Source organism: Lonchura striata, chromosome 14 (assembly GCF_046129695.1).
Source record: "Lonchura striata isolate bLonStr1 chromosome 14, bLonStr1.mat, whole genome shotgun sequence".
Lineage (NCBI taxonomy): Eukaryota > Metazoa > Chordata > Aves > Passeriformes > Estrildidae > Lonchura > Lonchura striata.
In genome coordinates, this window is record NC_134616.1 from 9,743,983 (window position 1) to 9,763,533 (window position 19,551).

General features: G+C 40.4%; 1 protein-coding gene across 3 annotated transcripts in view; it reads right to left on the reverse strand.

The window, feature by feature from the left end:
• Positions 1-6,147: 6,147 nt before the first annotated feature.
• The window catches only part of THOC2 (THO complex subunit 2), a 49,162-nt gene continuing 35,758 nt past the window's right edge, over positions 6,148-19,551 (reverse strand). The window contains exons 28-39 of one of the 3 annotated variants that reach the window (XM_021548460.3): positions 19,303-19,487; positions 18,387-18,571; positions 17,995-18,097; positions 17,192-17,628; positions 16,278-16,336; positions 14,739-14,774; positions 10,612-10,749; positions 10,193-10,262; positions 9,959-10,116; positions 9,281-9,357; positions 9,133-9,180; positions 6,148-6,986 (exon numbers count right to left, since the gene is read on the reverse strand). In XM_021548460.3, the coding sequence (XP_021404135.1) occupies positions 9,153-9,180; positions 9,281-9,357; positions 9,959-10,116; positions 10,193-10,262; positions 10,612-10,749; positions 14,739-14,774; positions 16,278-16,336; positions 17,192-17,628; positions 17,995-18,097; positions 18,387-18,571; positions 19,303-19,487 (1,476 nt within the window). In that variant the 3' untranslated portion in view covers positions 6,148-6,986; positions 9,133-9,152. Of the gene's footprint in view, positions 6,987-9,132; positions 9,181-9,280; positions 9,358-9,958; positions 10,117-10,192; positions 10,263-10,611; positions 10,750-14,738; positions 14,775-15,545; positions 16,337-17,191; positions 17,629-17,994; positions 18,101-18,386; positions 18,572-19,302; positions 19,488-19,551 lie in introns of those variants that run through there. The other 2 variants (XM_031504792.2, XR_004148311.2) reach the window with 2 other exon arrangements.

Consider the following 19,551-nt stretch of genomic DNA (forward strand, 5'->3'; position numbering starts at 1 on the left):
CAACCATGGGGCTGCTTGAGCCCAGCCCCAGCCTCTGGAGCTGCCACTGGTGCTCATTGTAGATAAGTAAGGGGGGATATGTGCTGAGCCCACCCTGTGTCTTCAGCCGAGCCTTCAGCAACTGCAGATAAGCTCAGGAGTAAGAAAGGACTAAATCAGAGCAATAAGCAACATTTATTCAGCCCTAAATCACCCTACAAGGATGAAGGTGTCAGGTTATCCTGGGTGTAAGCAGGGTGCTGTGCTGAGCACTCTGGGCTCCATGTGGGACCACGCATCCCACAGGACACAGGGAGGACTCCCAGAAATGAGCCTATTTAGGTGTGAAGTGCCCACATAATGAATGCAGGGAGGCACTGAAAAAATATTGTTCTGTCCTTCAGCTCTCATTTCATGCTTAACATCCAGGCCAACATGGACAGACTGCATTTTTAGAGAGCTGTCTTGACCCACTCCCTGCTGCCTGACAGCCACACACAGCCCTACACCAGGCACGGTGGTGAGTTATGCTGCCTTCCCCCAGACCTGCCAAAACGTGTCTGCAAGCAGCAGGAGGGCAGTGCCAGGCTGATGCCAGCCCTGCCCTGAGTGAGCAGTGACTGCAGTGCTGCCCGAGCAGGGCCTCACCAGATCCTGCACAGTGGCTGTGAAGTTTTTCTAATAAATTTGTCAGGTGAAACAGGGCAGTCAGGGTTGTGGCAAAGTGGCACAGCTGCACGCAGTGAGCTGGGAGAGCCTGGCCAGCTGGGCTGGGTGGGGATGGCCTCACGTGGGTCTGTAGCCACACGGATGAGAGGCAGGAGATGGTTTAGTCCAGAATCTCCCTGGGCCACAAGGGCAGTGCACTTTGGGCCACAACCTGGACTTGCTACACAGACTACAGCAATGGCAGCAGGGCTGCACAGCACCCCTGGAATGCTGGGCTCCAACACGCCCCAGCAGGACTTTGTCTCTAGACTTCTGCGGGTGGGGAATAATAATATAAGGAAAAATTCAGAGTAATGCATCAAATTCCAAGAGCCATCAGTGGCAGCAAAAGGACCTCAACAGTGTTGAAGTTTGAGCCTAAAAATCCAAATCCAAATAGCAGCTCTTCCCCGTGGCACACCACACCTGACAACAAATTAAAATAAATACTGTATCACTGTGGCATAGTTTTTTCTTCAAAGGTTTTGTGCAAAGCACTGCAACATTTATTTTTTCATAAACAATTGTTCTTCATGGTTATTAAAATAATACTATGTCATGGATATTAAAATTAAATTACAAAATGTCTTTGGTGCCCATAGTCATCATTTCAGTCTGGAAAATGGGCTCTATTTTGCAGGCAGCAATACATAAACAAGATCTGGATAATGATAGCTCATTAATTAATTCAATTAACCGAAAGGATTTAAGTACAGAGATAATATTTGCATGGATATTATAAATTTCATTCAAGTATTTACTAAGAATACAATACATCTGAGACTGGTATCAGGGAGGACAGTGTCCCCAGGAGCAGCAGCACCCTGTCCTGCAGCACAGGAAGGGCCCAGGCTGGCATTTACACCATGGGACAGCACCAGCAGGCCCAGGGCAGCCACTGCTGCATCTCTCCCAGCCCAGCAGCCCCAGGCTGCAGCCCCAGCACCATGACTGGGACACATCTTATGTGTGCCCTGTGGGCAGCAGGTTTGGCCAAAATCTGCCTGTCAATGTCCCAGCCCTGCTCTGACTCTGTGCTTGGGCTTTCCTGTTTTTATTTTATCAGTTATCAACAGAGAAATTACTGAGACTGGTTTGTGATATGGCACCATCACTGCAACAGCATCAACAGAAATGGTTTCCAGCTTCCCCTGGGCACAGGCACTGGCAGCAGCTGCTCCACCAGGCAAGGAGAGCACCCAGAGAGGAGTGTGAGCACAGGAGCTGCCATGCACACCTTACAGCCAGTGCAGCAGTAAAAGCTCTGCCCTTCCCTGGTGCAGCTGGCAAAGCTCACTGGAAGCTCCTGCAGCGCTGCCTTGCTGGACACCATGGCACTGATGTGCTGGATGGTGCTGCCTCCATGGGCTGACACCAAGGGCAGGATAATGAAACCTTGGTGCACACACCAAGTGTATATTTATTGCTGTTTCTGTCACTGAAGTGTTACAGCCTTTAATTATTTATGCCATCGTGGCATTTTGAGGATGACAGCACATCTTACAGTGGAGCAAGAGGACAAGATCCTATTCTGCAGTCATTTCCCACTGGTGAGAAGCTGTTGGCACCTCCAATCCAACAGGCAGAGCTGAGACCTCAGGGTGAACTCGGAGCTCATTTGTAGCAGCAGACCAAAACCAGGATGTGTGGTGGCACCTGGCCTGCCTGAGCAGACAGTTATGGGGGATTCTCCCATCATCTGTTTTTTGTGGCTTCAGGGTTTTCTTACTTCATCCTAATTTCAGGCAGGGAGGAGTTGAAGGCAGCAGTAGAAAACAAGATAAATCCAAAGAGAAATGGCTCTGAGGAAGGGCTGGGAAACTTGGCAGTGGTTACTGACCTGCCCTCTCAGAGTGAGGACCAGCACAGGGCTCAGGAATGGGACTGAGCTGGTGACTGGACCACAAAGGGTTAATAGGGGTGCAGGCATGCACCCCAGCCTTGGTAGTAAGGAGAGGGTAAGGCACTTAAAGCCTGTAAAAAATACACAACACAAACCAAAGCCATGATGCTGGTAATGACTGGTGCTTTAGATAATGTTTAGAACATAAATAAAGTAATTGACCAATTAATGAGCATGTGGCAGATGCTTGATACGCTGTAACAAGTAGGGAAGGGTATGATGTAACACCAGAAACTGATTAAAGGAATACAGAAGCAGAGCAGAGTGTGGGAGAGCAGTGCCTGGGCCCTGGGCCAGTTGATGTGGGCAGGTTTGGGAACAGGGCCACAAGAGCAGGGAGAGGCGACAAGGGCTTGGTGCCTGCTGCAGGGACAGAGGGCAGCATGAAGGGCAGTGTGGGAAAGGGGATAACTGGGAGAAAACGTGTTCACCCGCAGCCCAGAAAACCAACCACATCCTGGGCAGGGGCACAAGAAGCACAGCCAGCAGGTCGAGGCAGATTATTGTACTCTCTCAACTCTGCTCTTCTGAGATCCCACCTGGAGCAGTGTCCAGCTTTGGAGGCCACAACAGAACGGCACAGACCTGCTGGAGTGAGTCCAGAGGGGCCACAAAGGACCTCAGAGCGCTGGAGCCCCTCTGCTCTGGAAACAGCCCCAGAGCCGGGGCTGCTCAGCCCACCGAAGAGAAGGCTCTGGTGGGACCTCAGCACCTTCCAGTACCTAACGGGCTCCAAGAGAGCTGGAGAAGGACTTTTTACAAATCATGGAGTGTTAGGACAAGGGGGAGTAGCTTTAAACTGAAAGAAGGTAGGTTTCGATTGGCCATGTGGGGAAAATCCGTCCCTGTGAAGGTGCTGAGGCGCTGGCACAGCGTGCCCAGAGCAGCTGTGGCTGCCCCATCCCTGGAAGCATTCTAGTCTCACAGCAAGCCGGTCTAGGAACGCCATCCCTACCACGACAGAGGGTCGGAACGCGGTGACCTTCAGTGTCCCGTCCAACCCAGAGCGATCCGCAGCTCGGAAACATCGGGAAGCCACGGATTCGGGAAGGGCCGGGGGCGGCCCAGCCGTGCGCTGCCGTGCCCGGCGCAACACTGACATGCAGCGGCGGCGGCGGGGGGAGCCCCCGGAGCATCCTCCCTCCCTGTTCTGCTGAAGCTGATTTTTAATATCGTTCCAAGTCTTTCGGCAAATATTGCATTTGATTTCCAAATATGGCCTGAGCAGGCTAATTGCCCAAAATATCCTCCAAAATTAATGTAAGAGCCGTGGTTTGATCCGAGGCAAATAGATATAAATGGTGTTTATTTAATATTCCCCTGACCTTTAAACAAGGGACGTTTGCCAGTCTTGAGGGAAAACACCTTATAATGAAATAGCTGAAGCTGTGACCTATCACAGATGCTGCAGATTATACAGAGCAATTAGAACATCACATTAGGGCTTAATTAATAGGTTCTGGGTTTCCCGCAGGACCATGGGCCAGGACCAGGACAGGGCTGCTTGCCCACCCTCCCAGCTCTGTCTGTTCTTGCCCACAATCCTCTCAAATTAGAAAAACATTTAGGATGGGAATCACTTACCATTGAGCTCAATCCTTAACCCAGCGCTGCCATGATCAGCACTAATACCCGGCCCTAAGTGTTACATTCACACACCTTTTGAACACTTCCAGGGATGGTGGCTTCACCGCTGCCCTGGACAGCTGCTCCAATGCCTGATCAACCTCTCAGTGCAGAAGCTTTCCCTCGGATGCAATCTAAACCTCCCCTGGAGCAACTTGAGGCTCTTACCTCTTGTTCTGTTGCTTAGGTAGAAAGTTATTAGGTCAACCCCAAGCCTCATTTTCTTCAGGATGAACATCCCAGCTCCTTCAGCTGTTTCTCCTCAGCTCTAGACCCTTCCCCAGCTCTGTTGCCGTTCTCTGGACAGGCTCCAGCACCTCAGTGCTCTTCCTGCCATGAGTGGCCCAGAGCTGGACGCAGGATTTGAGGTGTGGCCTCATCAGCACATGATGGTCACTGCCCTGGTTCTGTTGGCTACATTATTTTATGAAAGTCAGCATGTCCTTGGCCTTCTCAGCCACCAGGGCACAAAGTCAATGAGTATGCCAGAGCACGTACAGCCACACAACCCGGCCAGCTCCAGGCTTTCTCCAGCCCTCACTGATTGCCCCTGGCTGTACTCTGTACAACTCCCATTACCAAACCCTTGCTGCTGTCTCCACAAATGCACCTGACTCCCAGCAGAGACCCACATAAGGAAGAAGGATTAGAAGGACCAGTTGCAAAGTATTTGGGAGAGAAAACCCTCCCAACAAGCATGATTGAAGATGTTTCATGAACTTAGCCAGAAACTGTTTCCTGTGTCCTCTGTCAGGAAATCAGGACATTGCATCGCACATCCAAGTTATCCCAGCCACAGCACGAAGTTTAATCGTTCCCTTTTGACTGCTGCAGCTCACCGGGGCTGTGCCTGTGCTCGCCTGACCCCTGACAGGGTCAGTGTAACATCCCACACCCCCTCTCCTCCCCAGCACTGCTTCCAGGGATGTGCAAACACCCCACGGCTCCTGCCGTGCCAGCACAGCACAGCTGAGGACAAACCCTCCTGCCAGGACAGGTACACGCTTCCTCCAGGCTGAATTTGAAATTTTAGTTTCAGTTTCCCTGTCAGTGTCTGGGATGAGCTCCTGGCTGTTGGAGATTCCTGTTCTCAGTGACCTTCTTCACCGCACCTCGGTGTGGCAGCCCTGCCCAAACCTCACCTCACTGACACTGCAGTAAAGCCCAAGGACTGGTGTGACTTTGACAGAAGTCTTTCATTTTAGATTGCTCCAATGAGGTAATTAAAAGGACCTGAGTATTTAGCTTAGTTACTCTTTTTAGTAATTCTTTCTCCCCTCCAATTAGCTGGATAACTCTTACCCAATTCTCTTCCCAATTTGTCTGTCTTTGTTCCACTGCAGGGCCAGGATTTGTAATCTTTTGATTCACTCAATAATCAGAATAAAGGTGATCAGGAGTTTTACTGACCAAGTCTATAAGCACTACAGTTTCTTAATATTCAGTATTTCAAATGCATGCATCAAGAAAACACACTTCTGTTCCAAATCCCGGATTACTGAAAGCATACAGCACCGGGGATACTGAACTTTTGATCAAAATTCCCTTTATATTATTGTATTTCTTTTAAATCTCACAAAAACCCCAACAAACCAACACCTCCAAATATTTAAAAGTCCCCATGTTTAACAGTATTAATATTTGATACAAAATTGAGATTTCAATGGCATTTGGACAAGGGACAAATGGCTCAAAAGAAAGGTGTAAACTTGACTTAATGCAGGAAGGCAAACCCAGAGCTCCTGGAAACTGCTGGAGAAGGGCAGCACATCTGTCACTTCACAGCAGGCACCACACAATCCACAAGCAGCCCTTGGCACTAAAAAGGCAGGTACAGAAACCACCCCCACCATTATTTCAACTAACATCCAATTTTCATAACAATCCAGAGAAGTAATAAAGTGACCACACAGAGAATGATTTACGACCCATTGAGAAAACTATTGTTTATTTAGAAAAAAGGTTACACTGGTAGAATTTAGCAGATAAAAAAATTCTTTTTTTTTTAAAAATGTCATTGTGAAATTTTCAGACTAAAGTTCAGCAATACAAAGCTCCTGTAGCTGTAACTGAAACTTAATTTATTTCAGTTTTGAAGAGAGCATTTCCAATCAATCTAAAAACAACATGACAAACAAAAGGTGTGACAAGGGACAACTGAGCACAGGTTTAGATTGGGATGGGACAGGGTTCATTCATTGTTTTTTTAAACAAGTCAACGTTATACACAATATACAAATAATCCCTAAGCATTGCATGAAAACAGTGCTCCCACTTTGTTTTTTTTTTAGTTACCGATATTAAAAACAGGCCAAGTAATAAATAAAAACTGAGTTTAAATGAGGTAAATCCAAAAATGCTGAATAACTGTTTATTTGTGGTTTTCAAACATCTAAAAGAATGCAATTTCAAATTGAAAGAATTACTACACTCAGGCAGTATTTTCGACAAACTGAAGTGGAACTATGTACACATGAAACCTCATTTGCACTATGGCAACTGTTTGTTTGCAGCACATTGTGCTAAAATATGGAATAGGTAACACTTTCAGCCAGGTACTGAAAATAAATGTATAAGAAACTAAGCAACAAGTTAAAAATACAGTAATGTACAACTTAACATTTAAGTCCTTAGCATGGGGAAATAAAGCAGAGAACTGAATAATTTAAGGATGCAGATGGGTCCTCTTCATTCACAATTTTCTGTGCAATCTATACTCTGGAAAATACATTTCTGGTCACAGCTGGATATCTTCCCATTTCAATGTCACCTGCAACAAAGGTGTGCATAATTAGAATTAGATGTTCAAATGAACACTGATCTCACAACTTCATGGAATTTTATTCCATTCACAACTCAAAGAATGAGGGAGAAAATAAAACTATTTTTATCATTCCCTAACTCTAGCTAATTCCACAGCAAGAACTACATTAAGTAAGTAGGGAAATGTTAATTTAAACATATAAATAGGAAACAAGTAGTCACTTGTGAGGGTATAAACTCCTTTAGAGGAGCAACCCCCTGAAAACCTTACTATCTCTAAATTAGGTAAGAAATAAATGCAGTCAGACATTGTACACTAGGAAGAATGATATTAAAGATTTAACAGGAGCACAGGATGAGATTCCACAACTGTGCTCCTATACAAAGCACTTTTTCATACTTCACTATGCACACAGTGGGGTGCTGTCAGACTTCCAGGCCAGAAATTTCAGCCCATTACACAGCTGGATGTGAATTCCACAGTACAACTGACATTTACCTGAGCACTTGTTATTTACACTCAGCAGAACATAGCTGTGCTTTTTTAACTAATGATTTTATATCCTTAAATCTTCACTTTATATTGAATTCCTAGTCAAGATAAAATTTCATATTTTACTATTAAAGAAGCTGTAAGCGCTCAGTAGTGAACTTCATCTACCAAGACTGCCTTTTTCCTTTTGCTCCAAAACAGCATTTAAAAAAATAGCGAAAAAACTGAGATTCCTCTACAGTGACCAGATAGTAACAACTATGAAGGACAAAGAGTCAAGAAAATTCCAGCAAATTCTTTCCAGAGAATGCTCATAATTTTCAGTTTAGAAAACATTCACAGAAGTATCTTTTATTATTTCAAGAAGATAAAAAGAAATAGTACTAAGAAGCAATAACCTCAACTCCCATCATTTTACCACCGAAGAGCACCTGGAATCAGCACAAGCTGTGTTACCCAAACCCCTTCACTTACGTGCCCTCAAGTGCCAGCCTGAATGAGCCTTGACACCAAATGGAACACAAGATCCTTTTTCAAATAAAGCCCCATTGCTCTGAGGTCACAGAACAGGAGTGAAGACTTTTCTCAGACATTCAAATTTTGTTTTTTCTTTTTTTCTTCCTTTCCTTAAAATCTAAAACTGTAAACTGCCTTGTGTATAAAGATTAATAGCTGTCTGTGACTAAAGTTGGATAGATCAGGTGAACTAATTCAAGCTCACTGGGACACTCTCCTTCCCAAATAACTGAAAATTAAACATTTCAAAATTTCTTACAATTGCTCAATGTAGAGGAAAAATACCTGCCCTCATACCCATAAAACAATATTTAAGTGTCCACATAGTTCCACAGGTCTGAAAAAAACCCCAACCATTCAGAGCCTCAACTACAAAGCACAATTGATTTTTCCAGAAGATCCGGTCTGAATAAGGGTCACTCAAAATACTCTGAAGTTTCCTTCTCTAAATAGTCCATGTTTCCATGCCAGTTTTCCTTCATTCTGTTCTTCAGATCAGACCAGAAAAAAGATTATCCAGAGACAATGAGCTGACCAACTGCACTATGTAGCATTGTGGTTTAAAAGCTCCTGCTTTTGTTGAAGTAAGATAAAGATAGAAAACTTGAATTTGCTACATATGAGGCAAGATTTCGCTAAGTAACACATAGATTATCAAGGCTGATGACTATCAGAATTACATAAATCCACCTCTGCTTTTGTATGGCAACTTTTCTTGGAAAAAGCAACAAAGATGCAACTTCAGCAAACACTGCTGACATGCCACATCCTCCACCTCTTCGTTTTTCCCCCCAAAAAAAAAGAAATCTGAGCATCTATATAATCTCTGTGATGATAACAGGGAAATATTTTTCTCCTCAATCAGTAATAAATTTTAAATACTAGTAATATTTTTAAAATATAAATAATAGTAACATTTTAAAAACCCAACCCAAAACCACCCATATCCACAAAATCCCCCAAACATGACACATCTTCAATCAAAACCAAAAATCCCCACAAACAAAAACAACTAAAAAGCCCCCAAAACACCATCCAACCACTCTGGGTGATTTTAGGCTGCTTTGTCTGTATATCCATTACCAGTCAATGGGACCCATGGGGAGATACCAAATCAAAGAAATTAATTAACAAACATTTTTACCTTTCCTGAAAGAATCTTCATTATCTATGCTTGTCTGAAGATTTATGAGTAAATTCATTGTTAAGGAAAAAATATATCTATTGCTACATATAATAAAATAAAGCTCTTTTGTAGAAATTTTCTGAAATGTCAATGTTTAAAAGGATATTGTTTCTTTTCTTCTTTCCCCCCAGTACTGTCCCGCTTTTCTTTCTTCTCTGCTTTTTCTTTATCATGTCTTGATTCCTTTAAAAACACACATATGAGAAATAGCTTATTATGGTACCCATTGTACAGGACATTCAGGACTGTAACATTTAACATTAGAACTGGACAGCTAAAAAAAAAAATCATAATTCAAAATGACAGTACTCAGCTTCTGTGATTTCTGAGATTATTTTATCTTTCTCATACAGTTCCCTGGTAAGTGCCAGCAGCAGAGCTGCAACTGGAAACCACAGATTGGTGAATAAAAATGTAACTGCAACATATCTGCTTTCACCAAAAGAAGCTGTGCTGACACATGCATGTGGAAATATTAATTACAGGCTAGTTTATATGTAAGTTAAGAGCAGTCTGCAAATATTTTAGATTATTTGGAATCTGTAGGTTCTGAATTTTTCTGGCTACTGCCAAAATGAACTAGTCCTCCAAACTATCTTGCTCCTGCCAGGGAATGACTGCTGAGATATTTAAAGATAAATGAGAAGTTTCAGAAGCATTTTCTTATACATTCACAGCATAACTTTTAAATTTAGGCTATAAAGCAGCAGGCAATTTTAGGAAAAAAAAAAAAAATCAGCCTGTTCTGTCAGCAACAATAACAAAAAACAGGAGGTTATTTTACCTTTTTACTACCAGAGGAGCTCTTCTCCATCTTCTCTGCCTTGATTGAATCACCTTTCTCTTTTCCTGAAGATTTTGATTTGTTTTTCTCCTTCTCCTTTTCATTTAAGCGAGGGGAATCAGAAGGACTTTCACTTTTGCTATGTTTTGACGAACCAGCTAAAAAAAGAACAGAAAGTTGTAATTCACAACAAGTAAAAGCCTGACAAACACTCACACAAAGTAAAATACATACTTGTACCATTTTCCTCTTTGCGTCGTTTGGTTGAATCCTGTGGTACCTCTCGGTCATTGTTTGAATGATCCTGGCACCAAATACAATTATGCAGATGTTAGCAGATTAAAACACACCCCTGAAGTAACACTTGCTTGCATTCTTATGTTGGAGAACTAATTTTTGGATACTTAGAATGTAACTGAGGTGTTACATCTCATGTGAAGTTTCTGGAGATTGGTTTGGCAGGAGCAGAGGTTTGAATACATTACTGCAAACCAACCCTTGAAAGAGTAACAGAACAAAAAAAGCCACCTCTGGTATGGATCACTGCTGCTCAAATGGGCTGTCCTGCCAATTATTACTGCAAGGGCTCGGAACAGAAAGCTTTCCAAGGACATACCAACTGTCTAAACTAGTTCATTAAAAATGTCACCAACCCTTTTTCGATCTTTCCTGTCCTTTTCATCCTTCTTCTCTCTCTCTCTGGATCTTTCTCTTGACTTGTCCAAATCTTTCTTCTCCACTTCTCTCTCCTTACTCTTGGACAGTGTTGGAGTAGTGTGGTTTATGTAGTGCTGTTAAATTAAGGCAACATCACCAAATATTAATATGTATTCCTAGACATGTAAATAAAAAGAAGCCTTATTCTAACATATCAGACCTAGCTCAAATATTAAACATAAATATTTTATTAGCAAAACAAAGAGTGACTGAAGACATGCTCAACTTGCCATCTATAATTTATTCTACAGCTTATTTACTCAATGTACTCAACTCAGGAATATTTTCTCTTAACTGAAACATTTATAATAAATACACACAACACTGTTCACCAGGACTATTAGATGCATGAACACAAATCAGACACAGGGCTACAGGAAGAGGATATGAAGGCTACTGGACTAAGTTAACACCTGCAGTCTTGCCCAGAACAAATGAAAGGAATCAACTGCTTAAACAAGCTGTAATTATTTTTTAAAGAATAATCTTTATCAACAAATTATTTAAAATAATACTTTAAATAATGTCTTTTAATCTAATTTCTAACCTTCAAATGAGAAAAATAGCTGAACATAGAAAAGAATTTTCTCTAATATGTTCTAGACTGTTACTCCACTATCTCTTCTAACCAATTCTGGTAAGCTCCACAAAACAGGTTGCACATGTGTTATATAAATATGGATACATTACAGTAATTGTCTTTTTAAAAGCAATTATATAGTTAGATCTATATAACAATTATATAGTTAGCACATTTTAAATTAAAGCCACTTCCCTTAGTATTTAAATTACACCAGAACACAGATTTAAATCAGTATACTTCATTCTTTCTCCAGTTCCTTAAGTTAACAATTTTATTTGGGGACAAAAATCCTTTATTAAAATGTGCTCTGTATTTCTTTTTAAAGAGACATCTTACTTAAAAGGACACCAGCAAAAGAGGTAAGTGGAAGATTATTTAAAACAATCAAGGTATCACTTGAACCAAACCAACTGTTTCAATTTTAAAAACTAAAATAATTCTGTCCTTCTCTAGTTTCAGTTAATGTTTAACTTACCAAAACCTGATGTTAGTGATCCTATGTCACACTGACAAAATTTAGGTCTCTTTCCTTTATTTCACTGGAATTTTATTCTCCTACAACAGACTGAACCTTCAATACTTCTTGCACTAAGTATTTCTTTTGCTTTTCCCTCACTCCTATTTTCTTACTCAATTTCCTACAAAGCCATTCCATGAGTAAATTTATTCCTGCTCTCTTCTTTGCTGACAATGACATGCAAATATGTTGTCTCTAAATAGCCTCATTCAGTTGTCTCCTAGAGCTGCTTTCCACAGGAGAAAGCAACCTCTTAGCTCTGCTTTCTCCTGTTCCATTTCCTGTGTTCTCATGGCTGTTCATGACAGATTCCATGCTCTTATATAATTCCAATGCAGAGTTTTGGAAAACTCATCCATCCTCCCCATCGCCTTTACGAGATAGACCATCAACTTGCTTCTAGAAATGCCGCCAGCTGATGGCACATCAAATTTTGGGTGCTTTAGTGTGGTTTGTAACTTGGACAAATGCCAAAGGAAAAAAAAAAAAGAAAAAAAAAGAAAAAACCAAACAAACCCTAACTCGCATCTGGCACCATTTATTTAATAATCTGTAGTGTAAACCAGTACTTCTGGCTCCAAAAACTGAGCAAAGTCAGGAATAAACAAAATCCCTGTAAGCAGACAAGAGCACTAGACTTTTAACTTTCAGTGGAAGCTGAACTCATAAATCTTACAGGCATCTGAACATCCCATCCCTTCCCCAAGTAAGTACATGGAAGTAAAGAACATTTAACTTGTCTTACACCATGTACAGGGAACATTGTCATGAACTGCTTTAAGTCTGTTAGAACGGCACTGAAGAGTGAAGATTAGTTCATTAAGTGAGAAAGATTAGAAAAGAACATTTAGGAAAGGAAGTAACGGGTTGGGCACCCCCCGAATTCCCCAAACACTTAAAGAATAAATCCATTAAAAGGTCACACAACTGCAACACACTTCCAGCTATGTCTACACAAACACATTACAGTTAATTCTAAAACATAACTTTTCAAATTAACTTGAAAAATAAAGCTGTTTGCTGTTAATTTCATTACAAATAGTTCCACTGCCTGCTTAATTAAATCAATGTGCTAATGAGTAAAGTAAATATTTTTAAATAAAACTTTAGCTTAAGTAATTAAAACATACGCAAAATTTCAATTAACCAACTGAATCTTGACTCGTACAGTAAGAAAGGGAAAAGTGAGATTTTACAGATTCTCCTATACCACCCTTCAGGCAGAGATAAGCTCAAGACAAATACTATAGTTTTCTAATTTAAAAAAATTAAATATACAAGATATGATTTATAAAAGTATCTAGATTCAATCTATAGACACTGCAGCTTCATCAATGGTAAGATGAAAGGATGTTGCCCATATACACTATCCCTATCATCAGATACAGTTGGTATTGGAAAGATTCAATTAAAAACCAAAAATCCACCTGCAAGTGTCCATTAAAGAATCACAATTATATAGATTTAAAATGTACAAAGTGTTCTGAACACTTTGCATAAAGATAACTACAACTAAAACAACAGTGTAAATACAGAACATGGAAATCCATAGTACATTTTTAAATTAAGTGAATATAAGTAACCCTAGGTAAAACCAAAAAGTATTCAGAAAGTCCAAATGGTCAGCATTTTCCAGCAATAAACCTTTGTGCAGTTCAGTTACACACTAACTGTGTGTGTAACTGACACTGACTGTGAAATCAAGCAACTTTAGAAGATTTGATCCATTTCCTATCAGTCACATCCCCTGATGTATCAGCAGGTGTGCTGTGACTGTTACTGTACAACAGCTACAATGTGATCGAGTTCTAAAATGAACAACAAAATAGTTACAGAATTTATCTAAAATACTATTCCCAGGGCTTGTTAGGCCACACCCAGAACACTGTGCTCAGTTTTGGTCCCTGCTATGCAAAAAGGATGTGGACAGGCTGGAGATGGGGCAGAGAAGGGCCACAAAGGCTGATCCAAGGCTTGGGGGGTCCCACACGAGGGAAGGCAGTGTGATCAGGGTTTGCTCAGCCACGAGAAGATGAGGCGTATGGGAGGCCTTCGCCCTGTGCCCCAGTATTTAAAGGGTGGCTACCAAGGGAGATGTCCTTTCAACATGGAAAAATAATGGGTAATGGATACAAGTTACTCCTGGGAAAATTCCAGTTGGACACAAGAGGGAAACACTCCACACCAAGAACAATCAGCCATTGTCCTCAGAAAAGTGATGGATTTCCAAGACTGGACACTTGTGAGATCTGGCTAGACAAGAGTGCTGGGCCAGCCTGCCTATACCACATTTTTGCCAAAAAGGCTGGACTAGCTGATCCCTGAGGTCCTTTCCAACCTGGGATTCTGATTCTATGAACTCCTGAGAGGATTCTTTAGTATCCCTTCTCCTAAGATAATGAAACTGACGTGTATTTACAGGAAGCAAATACACAATCATTCAGGAGGCGGTCTCTGATGCTTAGAAACACAAAACTGTAGTACTAGAATATGAATACAGTTGTAAGGGAAGAGTATCAATAGTCCAGAGACTTCTCAAATATTCTTTAACTAACTACTGTTCTGTAATTGGTATATTCAAAACCTCTCAAACAATCCTAAGAACTGCTGTTCTATTAGGTCTTCAGCCAAATATATGGCTTAATCATAAGGACATTTCTGTGTATTCAAAAGTTTAGAGAGGACTAGAAGAGACACGTACATACATATAACATCTCTTCAAAATATTGACAGAAAGGTAAATTCAGGGGATTTTTGTTATCTTGCTTCTACATTATCAACTGTATCTCCTGTACAGAGGATTTACACACCAGGACAAAAAAACTCATCCCTCTATTACTATGCTAGTATTTACTCAAATGGAATTTGAATTTCTGATGGGAGTTTGCCACAAGGGCAAAAGTTAACTTCTCTCTGCAACAAAACATGAAAATAAACTTGGCTGGTTTCTAAAAGATTCAAACCTTTGCTGAAGAGTCCTTGAGTTCGTTGAGGTTGTCCTGTAGAAAATGAACGGAGATGACACGTGAGCTGGAATAGTTTTCAGAAACCAGAGGGACTTTGGGAAGCACGGCCGTGCCCTTGAAACAAAAAACAGCTACTCCTTCTGGAATAAATCTTATGTTAATACCATACTTTGAATAAAGCTCGAAACTGAAACTCTTTTTAAAAAGAAAGTGGAGGGAGGGGGGAAGAAAGTTGTTACGTATTCTCTAGACTTTGCTAGTAAATAAACTACAAAATAAGTCTACATCTAATTCTTCCTAAAACAGTGAAAACACACTCTCCTGACTAGACAAAAATATGAAGAAAAAGTAGTCTTAACTCTAAATATAGCTGAACAAGAGGTGAAACAGGTTTAAAATACTTTTAAACCTGTATCTTCTCCACTTTCAGTTAAATGTGGTAGAAGCCACTTGAGAATGACCTTACGCTGCTATTTATAAAAAATGTTGTCACTGAGTAGTTATCACTGTCACCTGTTTCCTCAAAACTAGTAAAAACTATTTGAATTCTCCAAAATTAAGTTAAATATTTCAAGTAAATCTTACACAGAAAAAAATGTACTTTGAAAAAAACAGAAAAAAGAGAAGAGCTTGTTCTAAAGTTGGTAAGATGGTGAAGTTTAAAGACCCACATAATCCATCACAGTGCTCTCGATGAAGTATTGGTAACTTACAGTTTTAAATGTTCAACGTACTGCAAATTCAAAGATTCCATGAACATAGATGGTTTAGAAATAATATAAATATGGAGCAAGGAATGGCTACCCTGAGTCTTCAAGTAGGCTACGCCCATGGTTTTGTGCTGCGCTTGAGTGCTTGGGGTTTCTCTTTGCTGGGTAGGAGGCTTGGTGGCCACATCTGGTTTTATCGTAACGCAGGGCTCAACATGGTGGGAACCCATTGGAAATAAACAAACCTCGAAGGGAAGGTACAACAGAAGCTGCATGCGCACTGAATATACACAACTACAGGAGAACTGATCACCAAGGAGACTTTAAAATGGAACTCCTTTCAAGACTCCTCCTTAGAAGGCACATATCGGTATGATGCTCATCAAGAAGCCTGATGAATTCAGAGGTATCGTACATCCCGTATCATCCAGGAATCTTCAGTGCTACATATTCTTCAAAGAAGTGCAGAAAAATATGCTCCACTCTGTTGCAAAGACTCATTTGCTTGTAGCTACCATTGCACTCCAAAAAAACTGACTGCTTAAAGCAATGAGGCACTTCTGTGTAAAAATTCTCTTGAAATTTCCAAATACTATTTTACAAAATTTGTGCTAGGTCCTTGAAGCATTATTTTGGTTAATTAAAAAATATTTTTATAGAAAAAAAGACAGTCCGCCAATAAAGAAAAGGAATGCATTTTGTAATGCAACATAAAACCTCCAGTGGTTCCAGTGTATACTTGGCACAAAACTTGAAGGAAGTCGAATACCGGCATCCCAAACTTGTGAGCCTAACATGGGTGCTGCCTTCCTCAGGCTATACTAACCTTTACTGTTGAGGAATGTGATGGAGAAGAATGTGTATCAACTTTGCGGCGTTTTTGTTCTGAGGAAAGAACAGAACAATGGCATTATTAAAACACAGTTCAAAGAGGAGAATCAAATAATATCACTTTCTGAAGTAACATAATTACAGCCAGATTTCTTACCACTATGTGAATTTTGTTCTCCTTAAGCTATCTAGAGTTGGCAGCATACCTTAGCCATCTTTATGAAAGTCTGCAGCAGAAGCATAATGTGAACAAACTGCTGCAAAATTATGCTCACTCCAAACTTCCATTTTATGGAAGTCAGTATCTGAATTTCAGAATTTCTATGAAGACCCTGAACAGGTAAACTCTATAAAATGCATTACAGCCTTCCCTTATGTGGTTTGCTCTAAACAGCACGAATATAGAACTCAACATCAGCCTCAGATAATAAGGATTTGCTCACCCTTAATATAAAGGACTGATAAAGCTTTTTTGCATCCTTCTTAAGGATGTAAAGGCCTATATCTTTCACTTTCCCTGTTTTTCTTCCAATTCAAAGGTTGTCATGAAGCTCTCAAAATACACACAAAGTTTTTGCTTTACACTTTTGCAAAACTTGCATGGTCAAAGTTATACTAACACATTTTAATATAAGACCATTTAGACTTAAATTTAAAAAACAGCAGGCTTTGTGAGAACAAGCATTCACTGGAGATGTGTGAAGTTCACACATTCCCATAGTTTGCCTTTTGGAGATATTCTGACCATATCCTTTAGATATTGACTGCATCTAAAAGCCAGTGCCAAAATCTTACTTATTATATAGTGATTCTCTCTCAGCTTCTCCAGCATTTTTTGACGTTCAGTGATTTTCAAGTGACACATTCTATTTTTCTAGACGAGAATAGAAACCAAATATTCAAACTTACCCCTTTCAGATTCTGATGTATCTGATCGGGGAACAGGTGACTTCAAGGACCCAGCTACTGGCACCTTTTCTCCTCCTTTAGCATTTTCCTTAGATTTCATTTCCTTTGCTAGATCTCTTTCTCTGGATGGCTCCTTTTCTCTCTCCTTTTCTGCAGTTGACTTTGACTCAATGATGGTAACAACCGTCTTGGACTTTTCTTCTTTTGAAGCTTTTTCTTCTTTCTTCACCTTTTCCTTCTCTTTGTCAGATTTTGGCGTTTTCTCCTTGATCTCTCTTGCTTTCTCATCTTTGTTTGCCCGTTCTTCCTTCGGTTTATCTTTCCCATCTTTCCCAAGTGCCTTCATCTCCGGAGTGGCAGCTGGAGTCTTTTCTTTTTTTTCTTTATCTTTTTCCTTCCCACTTTTTTCTTTATCATCTTTCTCTTTAATAATTTTGCTGCATCAAAAATAAAATGGCCAATTAGCACGGATACAAAACACAGCTCTAGCTGTATCACAGAAGTTTTATTTCTGAATGTTTGACAGAATTTCCTGGAGCAGACACTATGAATTCAGATTTGCTGTTTTTTTATCAGAACAGCAACAAGGAAATGTCCTCTTTTATCTTTCGCAGCTAAAATGAAATGCATTTATCAGTAAAACTGTGCATTTTGAAAGAAATAATGTAGTTTTTAAAACTTTAATCAATGGGCACTATTTCCACAGAACCCAATAGTAAAATTCAAAGGCACGTCATTTCCAAGTGTATTTCTGTGGCTTGGAAGGAAGAAAATAGAGAATGTGTAAGAATAGTTTTTCTCACCTATTAGATGCACTGTTTCCATTGCTCGTTGTCACCTTCGGTGTAGCGTTGACAGTTTTATTAATAACTTTCACCACACCCTGAGACTTCTCCTTTAGTTTATCTGCTTAAAAAAAAAAAGAACAGCTTTATTTCAACAAGTTAATCTATAACCTACTGATTAAAATATAAGCAGTTGAGCATATTCATGTCAGGTCGTGTAGCTAACAGCTAAAATAGGCAGCAGACCACTCTCTTCCAAAACCAATTAAAAATAAAGAACACACATTGATCCTATTCAGCATTACTTTTTTTTTTTCTTTTTAGCTTAATGAGGCAAATTTTGAAAGAAGCCTGTCATGTCTGAAAAATTCTACTAAAAATAAACATATAAGAATCATAGGTGTGTTTACCAGTCTCCTCAGTAGTGCCCTCCTCCAGTCTAACTGTATTTATTGTGAGAGACGTAGGCATCCCAGCACCACCTGGCCCATTTTGTACTGTTGCAGGTACAGCATTCCTGGCAGGTGGATCTTTGTGGTGAAATTCATTTTCAGGTATCATGAAAGGCTTCCTACTTTTCAACTGTCCAGAATAGCTGCAAGTCGCACAGATTGTTAAATATGCACAAACATAAAGCAAAACATGGGTTGAATCTTAAATGTGGATCTAATCTAACAGTTCATCTGTTATTTATTTCACAGTTTTTCCTAACTGATACACAGTTTCTTCCCCCTATATTGATGAGCTCAAAAGAAAAAGAAAAACAAACAAACCCACTAGACACAGAAGCAGCCCTATTTCCACACCCTCTTCCTCACCACGACACACACACACACTCCTGGCCAAACACACAGAACAAACTGACTGCTGACAAAACTTGAAACTGTTAGGGCAACCTGAACTGCCCCTCAGGCATACGAGGATGATTCCACATTCACCAGAGGAAGATGCAACATGTAACTAAGCATTTTAGAATCAAACGCACTTTCAATATCTAACCAGTCTTGCAGCAATAGCCCTTGGCTTTCTTTCTTTTACTACCCCTCCTATCTCCTTGCTGCTATACTATTTCTCTAAAATTAAGCTATGCTCTTGTGAGTAGAAATCTTTACTATTTTAAGGGTTTTACTAGAGTCTTGTAAAGGAAATTAGTGATCATCCAGCACAAAATGAATGTTTTCATTCACACTGCCAGCACAAGGATGCAGGATAGCGAAATCTTCTGTGATAAGGTAAAAATCAAATATTAGGACTGTAACAGTTCCGAGTCTTTAGATGCCTTTCATGATCCACTTTTAACCACTCTCTTAAATAAGGTGTTGTTACCCCATAGCCAATGCATATAGATCAGGTCTCTTCTCTTTCTCTTCCTGACATATCTTGTGTACTCTTCTTTCCAAGGCTTGACCCAGGTTCAGCACTTTTGGATACCATGGAAGGATTTTGGTCAGCACAATCAGGATGTTTCTGATATGTGTATATTCACCTGTTTCCAGACAGTGCACGGAAGCCTAAAACATAAATTAAAGCTAATTTATGTTCGGGGTTTTTTTCAAGCATTAAAAAAAATAAGGT